Genomic DNA, 13,645 nt, shown 5'->3' on the forward strand with positions numbered 1-13,645 from the left:
AGTTGGGCCACGTGGACCGAGGCGGGATGAGAGATTACGGTTGCGGGGCTTTGTAATTGGATGATGTCTGATTTGGGGCCGATAAGTCCAATGTGGGTTTGCTCATGGCCACAGCTTTCCTGGGCCTTTTGGACCGTTCCGACTCTACAGAGAGACTACTCAAGAAATATTCTACGCTTTTCGCATCCTGTACATTTTTAAGCGTATATTATTTTAGCGTCAACTCAACGCTGGTGTAAAGGGTTAATTACAAATTACACATTAGTCCTTTAAATCATTCATACTTGGTCTCTCGAATCTCGGTGTTCTCTTATTAGTCCCTCAAATCTGTATTTTTTATTGCAATTTGGTCCCTCTGTTAGCTTTTTTGTTATTTTCTCTAACCATGCTTAGGTTAGCCCTCAACCTAACATCTGCAGTTGCAAAAATACACCCTCTAGCATATATATTTAGAGGTCTAGAGGGAATTTATCTAAACATGGTTTAGATGGAATATTACAAAGAAAAGACCTTTGAAATGGGCTTGGGATGCCTTTGACCGTTGGGGAAGAATAACTTTTTGGGTTTGAGTTTTAGGATAATTGGGTTGTAGTTTTAAACCCGCTGAGAAATATGTTTGTGAGTTTGGATGAGGGTGTAACGCGTAAACCCTCACATTCCGTTAAAAATGATGGAATATTACTCTATTCTAAAAACTCACATTACTAAACCTGAGGGGAGAAACTGTAAGAGGAATATAGATTTGAGGGACCAACGAGCAAATACTGAGATTTGAGGAACTAATTTACAATTATGGATAATCTAAGGAACTAATATGCAATTAGCCATAGTCTTTGTTTTGCTTGTTCTTCTGAAAATTATTAATTTGTACTCATTGTATGCACTGGAAAAAAATGTGGCAAGAATAAGAATGTGGTGCTAGTCCCGTGGATGTAAGTTAGGAAATAGAGTAGGAAACCGATGGTATGTTTGGAGATTTTATGTTTCTCCATTTATAAATAAAAATGAGATTGAATTGATTGAGATGGTTTAAACATGTATGCCAGGCATCAAAAAATGTATCATTCCAATATAAATAAAATTATAATTAGTTTATAGCTTAAAAACCATTCTCTAAAAGTTATTACTAATGATTCTGTAAAATTAGCACAAAGGACATGTCCTACGTTAGAGTCGGAAAAATTAAAATAGAATTCATACCCACCAAAAAGAAACAAAAAAACAAAAATATATACAAGCTTTGTTGTTGTCATTCTGACTAATAATGGAGGGTAATTATTATGAAACACTCTTTAGATTGGCTATTTATTATGAAACTTCTTGTATTTTTCTTTTTTTTACAAAACATCCTATCATGTAAAAATCCATCAAAAGTAGCATGTGACTGATATTCTACCTCTAATACCCCTCAATAATAACACAGCTCTTCTTCCTCAAATTATTAAAAAACCCCTCTTTCTCTTCAACATCAAATCCAATGCAATTAATCTCAATTGTCACTAAAGAGAAAATCAATTGAAGGTAGAAGTACTCTCTTAAAACTTTCTAATTTAGTATCTATTTAATGTAATTCTCAATTTCTCATTATGTTTTGTCTTGTGAAGAAATGATTATGTTGGTTAGGAGAGCTATGTTTCAGAGAAGAACCACGTTCAGAAAGTATGAAGAGAAGAAGTTACTTGCCTAAAATGAAATGAGAGTACGAGAAATTAGGCTGGGAGGAAGAAGAGTAGGGTATTTGTGGAATAGTTAAAAAAAAGTCTAAATGACTATTAACTGCTTTTTTCTCAAGGGGTGAGGATTTGGCAATCAAAAAATAGCGGTAGGGGGTTTCATAATAAATGATTAAACTTGAAAGGAGTTTCATGATGATTACCCTAAAAAAGACTACCCATATAATACAGAGCTAATAGCATCATGAATTCCGATGAAAAATAAACTCTTTATACTGAAGACAACTACTAATATCATTGTTAAAATGCAATTAGTAACAACTTTTTCTCTATTTCTCTTTCATCTCAAGCCATTTAATATGTATTAGTACTATTATAAAATTATAAATTAATTAATTTACCTAAACGAAAAGTTATTTTTTTGAAAATAAATATTTTAACGATAATATTTTTATTTTATTGGTCAAAGTCGATGTTGGAGATAAAACTGACTGATAAATAGAGAGTTAGAGTCCTAGTTTTTGATGATTTGTTGACAAGTCCTAATAAAAAATTCTACCTCATGAAAAGGATTTTATATTAGTTCTGAGGCCTAATACATTGAATTAGTTCTTCAAATCTTTGAAATAGGCTAAATTGTGAAATTACATTTTCAGTAGGATAATTTTTTCAATATGGTATTTAATTTTTTATTTCTTATTGTACATTATGGGTTTCATATAAAAAATAATGCCGAATTACCAGTATGGTTATTTCTTCTACAACTAAATATACTTATTTTGGTTATTTTTTATATGATATAATGTTAATTGGAAAATTAATATGTCTCTCATCCGCTGAATTACTCTGATTTATGTTGTTATTTTTTTGGGGTTATGTAGATATTCTTAGTTGTTTGATTCTTAGTGGGTTAACACGCCCTAGATTAATGTTTTTTTGTAATTCTCATAATTGGAATCGTGACCTGTACCCCTTCAAGAGCCACCTACCACGTCCCTCCGTTTCCCTCCCCGTCTCAAATTCCCCCAACTCGCCAAAACAACCTCCCTAAACTCTCCTCTCGCCGCTTTCATCTCCGACCGTCATCGTCTCCCCCCTCTCTCTCCCCAACCTAACCCCCCAAATCAAACGAAGAAGAAACCCAAGAAACCCCCTTACAAGCCCCCTTCATCCCTCGACCGCTCCGGTCAGAGCCCCCTCCGCTCCGACCTCCCCTTCGACTTCCGCTTCAGCTACACCGAGAGCAGCTCCAATGTGAAGCCCATCGGGCTCCGCGAGCCCAAGTACTCCCCATTTGGTCCCGGGAGAGTTGATCGGTCATGGACGGGGTTTGCTGCCCCCGCGGTGGACCCTACGGTGAGGTCTGTGGTGAGGTGGGGCCCGCGAAGGAGGCGGCGGAGGAGAGGTGGAGGGCGGCGAGGGAGAAGGTGCTCGGAGAGCCGCTGACTCAGGCGGAGAGGGCGATGTTGATTGATAAGTGTCAGAAGCATCGGACCAAGCGGCAGGTTAATTTGGGTAAAGTTTTGGTCTTTGATTCAATTTAGTCTGATTTAGTGAAGAACATTTAGTAGAAGTTGTTATTTTTGTTTTAATTCGGATTATTTGTGTGAGTCATATTAACGCATTGTGAAATTTGACTTTTGTAAGAATGTTGAAGTAAAGTAGAGAGGATTAGCTTACAGAGGCACCTGATTGAGTTATACATGTATGAAGTGGCCTTGATAACCAATATTTTATACTGTTAGTTGGCGGATAATTAAAAACTAAGAATTGGGCATTTGGGCGTGCTTCATATCTAAACCTCGAATGCTATCTGATCGTTTTTATAGTTGTTGGGTTTCGTTAGATTGGGTATTTGCATTGTGGATATGCCTCTCTCTTTGGATGTTGTAAATTTTGGTGTTCGAGAAACTTTAGATAAGTTTCAGAAGAATCGGACCAAGCAGCAGGTCAATTTGGGTCAAAGTTTGGTTGTTTATATAGATAATTTAGCAGTGTGAATGAGGTTTTAAGGTTATTTATATAGATAACGTGAACTATAAATGTGTTTTAGAGATGACATGGTGCTAAATTAGGTCATCAAACTTATCTATAAATTTCTAGGGAATGGAGGCTATTGGACGCTAATCATTAATTTTTTGCTGAAATTTTTACTGACATAAAACGGGATAAAGAAAGTGTAAGAGGGAAGATTTAGAGACAAAAATAAAGCAGATAGATAAGGAGAGAACAAATAGAAAAAACCTTGAGCAAACAAGTCAATTATTGCTGTTCCATATTCAATTTGCTTCAGCCTTTCTATGGTTTTTACATAAAAAAGATACAAAAAGAACCAGCACATTTCCTATCAGGTTACACTTGGGTTGGGCCCAAATACTAGAAAGGAATAATTTTTTGCCACAAGAGATGGGAGGGAACATGAGACTTTCCTTCTCTTAGAATGCCTCGTATTTCCAGATTCTCTTCTCTTATGTGCCAATGAATATTAGAGATATAGAGTATCATATGTTTAAAGAAATCTCTGACACACAGGTTATTAAGTTTACAGTGATATATCTCGTGTATTCGTCTTCACTAGTCTATTCAAAAGTGAAGCTGATACTAATCCTGCCTCCTTAAACTTTATTTTCTTTTCTGTTCATGGTTTCCTTTTCAGTAATCCCTATTGAGTCAGCAACCACAATAATCATGCAGGAAGAGATGGATTAACCCACAACATGTTGAATGATATTCACAATAGCTGGAAGAATGCAGAGGCTGTTAGGATAAAGTGTCTTGGTGTGCCCACTGTTGATATGAAAAATGTATGCACCCAGCTTGAGGTATTTCTTCTTCTGTAATCCCTATCAAGGTTTTGATGTTTCTGCATACTTCTTGATTTGGGGGTTGTGTATGGATAACGGAGCTAAGCTAGGCTGTTGCTGAAATCAGTATTTTTTTATGCTTTATTGCATATTCTGACTAAAGAAAGGACAATCTATCTATGGTTATCTGAAATCCCTTTAATTTTCACTAATTTGCTTTTGCCTATTAAACCCGTCTGATAACTTTTAGTATAAGAACATGCCATGTATTTTATTTTTGTAGTGAAAATTTTAGTTTCCTGGGACTGTTTCAAAAGAATTACGAAGGTAGAACAAGTAACGAAATACGAACAATACCCATCTATTAGGAGAGGACAGTTATCTCCTTAGAACAGTTGTCTCCTTAATACATCTGTATTATACAATGATCAAACCTAGATCCCTATATAAACCTTTTAAGGTCTCGTAGACTAGGTTGTTGCCAGGTTGTGCTGTTGGAGTTTCACATAACCCATTCACACAAGTAGCAAGAAGGGAGCAACCATCCACCATCTTGCATATTTCCCCTTGCTATTTGACAACTCTTTACAGACTGATTTCTTGATGCAGTGATTTTCATCTAGGCAGATTTTATGAAATTTATTTGAATTAGTCATTGTGGGGTTGCTTGATATGCAGAAACTTGCCACTGCAATTGTACATGCAATTTGTAAAAAGCAGTTATAGCTGTTTGTTTGGCTGCAAGTGCATTGTTTTTGCAACAAAAGTTGTAATAGGACTAAAGGAGATTTTGTATTTAAATAACTTGCAACTAAATTGACTGCAAGTCACTTTTCTAAAAAGACTGCACTTTCAACAAAACAAAGAGTTGAGACTGTAACTGCATTTACCTTTTACATATTATAACTTTAATTGCTTGTAATTTTTTTTGGAACCGAAGAGCCATATATGGAAGATGTAACTACATATATGGAAGCTGTAACTACAATTATAATTTTGACTGTGATTGTAATTTTCTCTGGACCAAAGAGCCATATATGGCAGTTGGCATGATCGTTGTGAAATTTATAGGAATACATAGCATATTTGAAGTTCCAACATGAGTTATGATTATAGAAATACATAAAAACAGCATATTGATTTTATTATATAAGTTTTGGATAGTTTGTGTTTCCTAACTCCTATTTCTTCCAAAAGGAACCATTGGAGACATTTGATGTATATGTTGTCAGGAAAAGACTGGTGGTCTAGTTATCCATCGACATGGGGGTCAGATAATATTGTACAGAGGAAGGCACTATAATCCCAAGAAGAGGCCTGTAATTCCATTAATGTTATGGAAGCCTCATGAGCCAGTATATCCGAAGCTGATTAAAACGACGATAGATGGCCTTACTATTGAGGAAACAAAGGACATGAGGAAGCGAGGCCTTGCTGTTCCTGCTTTGATAAAGCTAGGTAAAATCCTTTCTATTATGCTGCTTTTAGTACTAAAGCTATGTGGTTGATCTCTCCTTTGGTATTGTTTATGCAGCAAAGAATGGATACTATGCCAGTCTTGTACCAATGGTCCGGGATGCTTTTCTGGTTGATGAATTGGTTAGAATAGACTGCAAGGGGCTTCCTAGAAGTGACTACAAGAAAATAGGGGTTAAACTCAGGGTAAGTATTATTTGGTAGAATTCATTTTTGAATATTCTTTCATAACACTTGCAAAATTGAAGAAACTGATAACTATAATTGTAACTTTCTTTAATATTCTTTCATGACACTTGCAATATTTTTTAATATTCAATTTTTTTATATTTGGTTATCCATGTTTTGTTTCTTAGCCCGTGAAAATCTAGGGTAGAAATGTTACCACCAACTTATACAAAATCTGTTACATGTTATGATTCTATTTCATTATCAGGCTCTTTTAAAGTGTTAATAAGCATGCATGTATGACATGTACTTTTTCCTGAAATCAGATTTCTTCTTTAGACATTTATGCTTATTTTCTGTTAAAGGATGTAAATTATACCACCAAAAACTCATTATTGGATCACCAAGTTCTATTCTGCTCTGTGTTTGTTGGGATCAGTTGCTGTAGTTGTTTTTTCTACAAAGATTTCAGTTTTAGTTTACATATTGCTATGGAATGATTGACATGATTCCTTTGATCTTTTCATATACTAGTTTGTGTTAATATCAGCAGCCAATGATGGTTGACATGGGCACTGATTCAATAACTGATGTCAAAAGATATTGTTAATATCAGCAGCCAATGATGGTTTGACATGGGCACTGATTCAACAACTGATGAAAGATATTGATCTTTATGAAGTTTATGGCAAAGGCATGACTAACCATTCGCTTTATGCCCCCACCGTGTAATGACCAACGGAAAGTAAGTTGTCAGGTGGGGATGAACTGCAAAGTCATGCACTATGGTACTGGGGCCAGTATGAGCACCTGATTTCTATATCAGAGTTATGTCTGAAGGGACTTATGATGGGAAAAGGAAGTGATTGTTGTGGCTTAATTCATTCTTTAATGGCATAAACGTTTGATTCTTATTTTAAAGGGAGGTAGGGACCCAGGGAGGTCCAGAAAATAAAGGTAGGTAGGTCCGCGGCTTCCATCGTGGTATATGTGAATTAACTATGTCCGCGGCTTCCATCGTGGTATATGTGAATTAACTAGCAAGTTGGCACTTTCATGTAGGGCATACAAAAGAAATGGTGACTTCAGTATTTAATTTTAGACAATAAAGGTGTTTTAAGGCTTGAAGCTTGAGCTCAGTTAATATAAAGGCCTAAGTTGGGTTTGGTTAAGGTTAGATCAAGATCTGTTCAGCGATGTCAAGTTAGGGCTCAGGTTTTATGTTAGGGTAATGGTTAGTAGCCACCTAAAAGTTTGATGAAGTATATTTTGTCACCGGCGAGAACCACTGAGGTTTCAGGTTAATCATCCACTAAATACAATTTGCACAAGAAGCCTTCACTGGGTTCTCTTGAGGGTTTCTGCAGTTGGTTGTTTTCCTTTCCTGAGACATGAAAACAAAGATCTGTTGAAAATATGGGAAACTTGTTTTTTTTTGGGTGTGGTTTTTTTTTTCTTTTTCTTTTTTTTTTGCGCGCGGGGGTGGGGTGGGGGGTGCCGGGTGGGGGGGGTTGTATTGGTGCTGTCACTTGCTCTTTGAAAAAAATCCACTGCCTGCAGGCCATTTCCAGAAAGGTCTTGCTCTATTAGTTTTTCTCAAGGCAATCAAATTACAGAAAGGATTGCATTTCCATGAATTATCAATATGCATATCATTTCTCACAATATGCAGGATTGTACACCTGGAAATACACCCTAACAATATATTTATCGGTTCACACTTCTGCTCTTTTCTATAGCATGAAATGCAAAGCTCCTCATTTCCAGTAATACAGCAACAGACAATGCCTATGACATCTTTTTTCATCCTCATTGCCAATAACTTTGCTGTAATAGTTTACAATAAGAAAAAGATTGGTTGAAATTGATAAATCAGTTTCTTACAATGTCATCTTTTTTTTTCTTGCTCAAATTTCATGCTTTGATAATGAGGTAGCAGTTTGTTACAGTGTCATCTTTTTTTTTTTGAAGTTGTGGATAAAAATCTTTTTAAAGGGTTTCATTTGGGTTTTCGGTGCAGGATCTAGTCCCTTGTGTGCTTGTGACCTTCGACAAGGAGCAAATTGTAATGTGGAGGGGAAAAGACTATTGTAGTACGAGTCCCAAATCTGATGCACAAACTTTCTTCACAGTTGTAGCTAATTCTGAAGATAGTACCATGGAGAAAAGCGATACTGATATTTTAAATGAAGGCTCAGATGACCAGTCAGTTGTTTCAGACACTAGCATTCCTGAATTAATCGTGTAAATACCCACGGAAGATTACGATTTAAGAGCACATTGGTCTATTTAGTTATGCAACAGCTACTAGATGAGAGGAGTTTTTATGAAGGTTTAAGATGATTTGTTAGCAAATGCCCTCCCGAGTCAGGGGCATCTGTGTTTATATTTACAGCTTCGGGTGACATTGTTATGTATGAACTGTAGGTGCAGGTTTTATACTTACTTAAAATCACTGTTTTTAGCAACTAAATTTACTCCTTGTATTTTCTTTTAAGTTATTGTGAAAACTTAGGCATAATTGTGGAAATTTGTAGACTTTTATGTCTCTTTATCACTGTTTGAATCCTATTAAGATTATTCCTATAGCAGTGAGGTGATCTACACCATAAATAGCGGAGCTGTAATTTCCAAACTAGCCCTCTCATCTATCTGTGAATGGTGTAGACCAACCCTTTTGTTCCCTTTTGGTCTGATAAAATCCTCACCCTCTTTATCAGTGCGGTACCTATTTATACGTCATCATGGCAATTTGTGAGCACCCGATTGCCAGAGCATTTCACATATATTTCCGTTGAGCATTGAGCGTAATGTTTCTTTGCAAGATTAAGTTTTATTTAATAAAATTTAGAACATTACTATTAAATGCAAATCAATTTTATGAAATGAAAACATAAATTTACTTAAGGCCTCTCAGGCTATCACCTGTCTGTAAAGACTTGTCACAAGCAAGCCAAAGCACGGTTTGAATCTCATAAAAAACACGATGAAGCAGAAAGATACTTGCTGAGGGAACATTTTTATTACGAAGATATTTGCCACATAACTGTTGAATTATACAAACCCAGATCACAAATTATCAAGAAATCTACTCTCTAATTTCTCATAGGTGCACAATCACCAACTAAATTCTACTATACCCTGAAGGCAACAAGAAAGCTTGCCCATGTAAATCACCACTGCTCGCAAGAAATTAAACTCAAGTTTTGAAAATAGCACACTCAAAACTCATGGCCTGATTTTGAATGAGAATCTGGCTCAAGGCCAGAAGCTTGTCTATTGAACAAGTTGGGATAGGAGAAATATGGATCTTCTTCTATTGAAAAAGATCGTTGAGGCTGATGAAGTGAAGCATCCCCAATCTTGTGCACATCATCTGATGATTGTGTCGGCGATCCCAACCCCTGAACGGGCTCTGTATATTCAAATGAGTTCTGCTGATCAAATGTCGGCTTCCCATGAAATTCCTTCGTATCAGAATCCTGAACTGATACATTTTTTTCATTACCATCATCATTTCTTCCTTCATTTTTCTTTGTGATGAGTTCTGAGATTCGAACTTGAGCAAGACTTGCTGCTGCACGAGCAGCAGAAGCAGCTCGGTCAGCACTCTCTGCAGCAGCTTGTGCTGCTGCCAGAACATCCTGCAAGTCTATGTTGGCTTCGGTTTTGAATGGAGTTGAACCTCTTTGCTTTGAAGACGAAGGAACTGTAAATTGAGTTGGATCACTTTGTTCTGAAGGCAACGAGAAAGGAGAAGGGGGAGGAGGAACTGTAAATGGAGTTTGATCACTTTGCTCTGAAGGCAATAAGAAAGGAGGGGGAGGAGGGGCAGCAACATATTTTGGACTTGGGTCACGAGAAATGACCAGAGTTGGATCACTTTGCTCTGAAGGCAATGAAAAAGGCGGAGGAGGAGGAGAAGCCACAAAAGGTACATATTGAAACTGTTTATTTTCCCTCATAGAGGTTGATATTTCAGAAGTTTTCACATCAGCTTCAATATTTTTGGAAGCTTCGGATTTGTCGAGCTCAAGATCAGTATCAAAGGGATGTGGGACATAATCCTTAACTGTTGAAAATTTGATTTCGGGAGCAGATGGGTTATCTGAAGTTGATTGGACTGAAGCTTTCGGAACTTCTGGAAAATCTAACGCATCGAAGCCTGCATCATCTGAATCAGCTTCTTCGTGATGCTCTGCTGTGTGCTCAGAGGTGATAGAGTCGTCCTGCTGTTCTTTAGGGAGAGGCGATGTCGAGCCACTGATGATGTGGTTTGGCCCATTCTGATGATACCAAAGCAGCAAGTAGATTGGTGAACAACACAATCAAAATTTATATAAAGTTGTCAAGTTATTCTTACCAACAAATCTTCATGAGGCTTGAGAAACTCGGTTTCAGAGGCAGCTGGATCCCAGTCAACTTCATGCTCCTCAGCAATTTCCTTTAGAAGCTTCAATTTTGCTTCCACAGAAGGAGCACGAACCGAAAGCAATTCGATTACCTGCAAGGACAATTGGTTTCAGTGCATATAAAACTTAAGGAAGAAAATAATAATTTAGTTTGGTATTTACCTGTCGATTAACTCCACAATCTGGCATTAGTTCAGAGGCAGCTGCAACAAATTCCCTCCCGTATTTGGCTGCGAATAACATCTGAACCTGCTGCAGTTCTGGTAAGTCCGAGCATCTCGGTGCTGCAAAACATATGCTGGAGATTGCTTCTTTAAGGTCTAAAGGGCATTCCCTGAACAATTCTTAAGTATGTCATTTCAATGTAAGAAACATCTGTAAAAAAACTGAACTACAGGTACAAACTACACATTCAAAAATCCAAGAATTAAGTTGCTGCCAGAAGAAGCCAGAACACATATTCTAGAGAAGAAGTTGGTTATGCATGCTTTGAAGCGTTGCATAAGGTATAAATCAAGTAGAAGAATGATTAAGCAAAGCAGTCTCGCCAACTCTTCATCCATGTTATCAGGCTTAACCAATTTGAGAAAAAAAATATCATGCTAAAAAACTACATAACAGTCCAACAAGATTGATTTAGGTACTAGATAATATGGTATTAAGTAGGCTCATGTCAATGATAAAGCAGAAAATCATTACAAAAAACAGAATAGCAATAATAAAACTCGCAACCTGCATAAGATCATTCTAGATGTAGAAGCCTTTGATAATTAGCTGTAAAGACAACTCTTCAGTAGAATAAACTCGACATAGAAGAACATTTAATAGATATTCTGACTCCTATCCCTGCTTTATTTCCAACACCTTAATCTCCTTCCTTCTGGATGGCAAATCGAGTTAGATTAACAATAATACTCTATTATAACAAACAATTCATCATTGTCAAATGTCAAAAAGGATAATATTTTTTAGTTTCTATGAAATTGAAGTTCAAAAATGAGAGGAAAAACTACGACTAGAAAATGTATTCCAATAACTATTCACCATCAGCAGCCTCCTTCCATCTTGGGTTCTAACCCATAGGCCAACTTGTCAACAGCAAAGACTTCCTATTAAGAAACCTATTTGACAAAGGAAACCTCAATAACTACAAAATCTTCTTTCTACCAAAATTGGAGGAATGAGAATCTAATTCAATCCTCGACAGATTTTGCTTCTGTTTTGTTATATTTCTGTGAATTTGAGAACCACAAATTGTTGCATTAAGAATCCTGGAATCTTTATATATATGTCATAACTTCAAAAATACCAGGAAGGTGTGTGAGCTAGACATAAAAAAGCTGAAGCCTGCTCATATTTGCTGAAATTTGAAGGTCAAATGTATGCATAACAATACCACTACATTGACCAACCAAGGAGCAGTGTGCAGTAACATTGGTCTAAATGACACTTTAACCACATTAACAACACAAAAGCAGATATCACATTATAAACCATGATAACAATTATAAAGAAGTAGCATAAAATAACTCAAGACAATGATAGCATACCTCTGTGTTTCAATTATCGGAAGACGGACAGCGATGAGTTCACAAAACAACTCAATTATCTCCTGGGCTGCCATCATGTTTTCCTCGCGAATAATATGCTCAACCTAAAAGTAAGAAGAACTCAATTATCTCCTGATTTCTTCCATTAACTGGTTCAATGATTCAAGTCATTAAATAAAATAAAAAACTTAAAAAAAACATGCCCGAATTCGCGCTGTTGCCTCCTGTCCATTCTCGAGAAGCTTGGCAATATCTCTACGCATCTGCTTCAGCTGAACCTCCCTCTTATTCCGCAGCAACTTTATCCTCGGAATTGTCAGCTTCAACAGAGTTTTGCTGATAAAAAAATAAAAATAAATAAATAAACCCAAAAATTAACAAAATAAATTACTACAGAACCAATATCTTCCACTAACAGATTTCTAATTTAATTCGAAAAAACCCCGACGACCCATGAGCCAGAATTATAAACAGGTATGAATCTTCATCCGTCACAGCAACAAAAGAGGGGAATTCTATCAAATTAAGCATCAATTGAACAATACACCAAGTACCCACTGATCAAGCTCCTCAACAAAACACCACCGATACATCAAAATCGGAACTTGACGATCAAATCAAGAGACTTAAAAAAGTGAGGCCTCTGATTCGATACATACCACTTTGCCCCTTTGAAGCCCTTGTTGAAGAAAGAGTCGAGCATCGACATGGCCACTCAAACCCTAAAGAATCTGCGAGAGATTTCTTCGATTTAGAGCTGATCGATTCAAGATTTATTGAGGAGAGAGAGAGAGAGTAGAGAGGGAATAAAAAGCGTCCGCGTCTGCTTCGTGTTATTGAGGTGTACCTGCTCCAAAAACAGCCAGAGGGATGACGTCAGCGTTTCCTTCGCCTGGAAGTCGAGGGTGGTTCGTTATCGGGTCGGGTTAGTTTGGTTTAAACCCGTAACTTCTGATCCGAACCCGAGCAGATTTAAATTGGATTCATGCATGGCGTGTGAAATTGCAAAACGTGCATGCTGATTGCAGCACTCGTGTGAATCTGAACCGTATTAGAAAAAAAAAAAAAAAAACCATCGCATGCATGCTGATTGCAGCACTCGTGTGAATCTGAACCGTATTAGAAAAAAAAAAAAAAAAACCATCGCAACACTTTGGATGGCAAAAAGTATTTCGATACGCAAAAAGTTCTAATTTTTCTTATGATGTAGTTTATTATAAGACCGATGTTATAAGCTTAAGGAATTATCCAGTTAACTCTTTAAAAAGCTGTTGTAAGTGTTGTAATAATTTTGACGTCCAATGATGACAGGGTTTCAAACAATTATGTTTCTAAATCCATAATTTTCTATACAGAATTTTCTAACTCAGTCACTTCTTATGACATTTCTATCACTATAAAGTTAATTACATGTAGAGGTCCTAATTAAAATTTTCCCGACTCTTTTTTCTTAGGGGCTCCGTCCGCCCACAAGAAAATAAAAATTATATTTCTCTCTCCCTCTAAAAAAAAAGGAAAACGGCAAAAAAAAAAAAAAAAAAAAAGCCGAAGGGTTCAAGGAT

At 36.6% G+C, this 13,645-nt stretch overlaps 2 protein-coding genes across 2 annotated transcripts; one reads left to right on the top strand and one right to left on the bottom strand.

Annotated features, from left to right (window-relative positions):
• Positions 1,265-8,657, top strand: LOC109832497 (CRS2-associated factor 1, mitochondrial-like). The gene is given in 7 exon segments (XM_020399850.1): positions 1,265-1,271; positions 2,653-3,041; positions 3,044-3,188; positions 4,368-4,495; positions 5,710-5,935; positions 6,012-6,139; positions 8,142-8,657. Coding segments are annotated over 7 exon segments (1,251 nt in total). The 3' UTR covers positions 8,370-8,657.
• Positions 9,109-12,937, bottom strand: LOC109832641. The gene is made up of 6 exons (XM_020400023.1): positions 12,743-12,937; positions 12,287-12,419; positions 12,084-12,187; positions 10,696-10,867; positions 10,485-10,625; positions 9,109-10,407 (listed from the first exon to the last, which is right to left on the bottom strand). Exons 1-6 carry the CDS (start codon positions 12,790-12,792, stop codon positions 9,343-9,345), a joined length of 1,665 nt encoding a protein of 554 aa, XP_020255612.1. The 5' UTR covers positions 12,793-12,937; the 3' UTR covers positions 9,109-9,342.

This window comes from Asparagus officinalis, chromosome 3 (genome assembly GCF_001876935.1).
Source record: "Asparagus officinalis chromosome 3, Aspof.V1, whole genome shotgun sequence".
NCBI lineage: Eukaryota > Viridiplantae > Streptophyta > Magnoliopsida > Asparagales > Asparagaceae > Asparagus > Asparagus officinalis.

Coding starts and splice junctions, on each gene's coding strand:
- LOC109832641 (XM_020400023.1), bottom strand. CDS start 12,792: ATGTCGATGCTCGACTCTTTCTTCAACAAGGGCTTCAAAGGGGCAAAG. Junction 10,868..12,083: donor CCGATAATTGAAACACAGAG/GTATGCTATCAT, acceptor AGAATTGTTCAG/GGAATGCCCTTTAGACCTTA. Junction 10,626..10,695: donor ATTGTGGAGTTAATCGACAG/GTAAATACCAAA, acceptor TTGTCCTTGCAG/GTAATCGAATTGCTTTCGGT.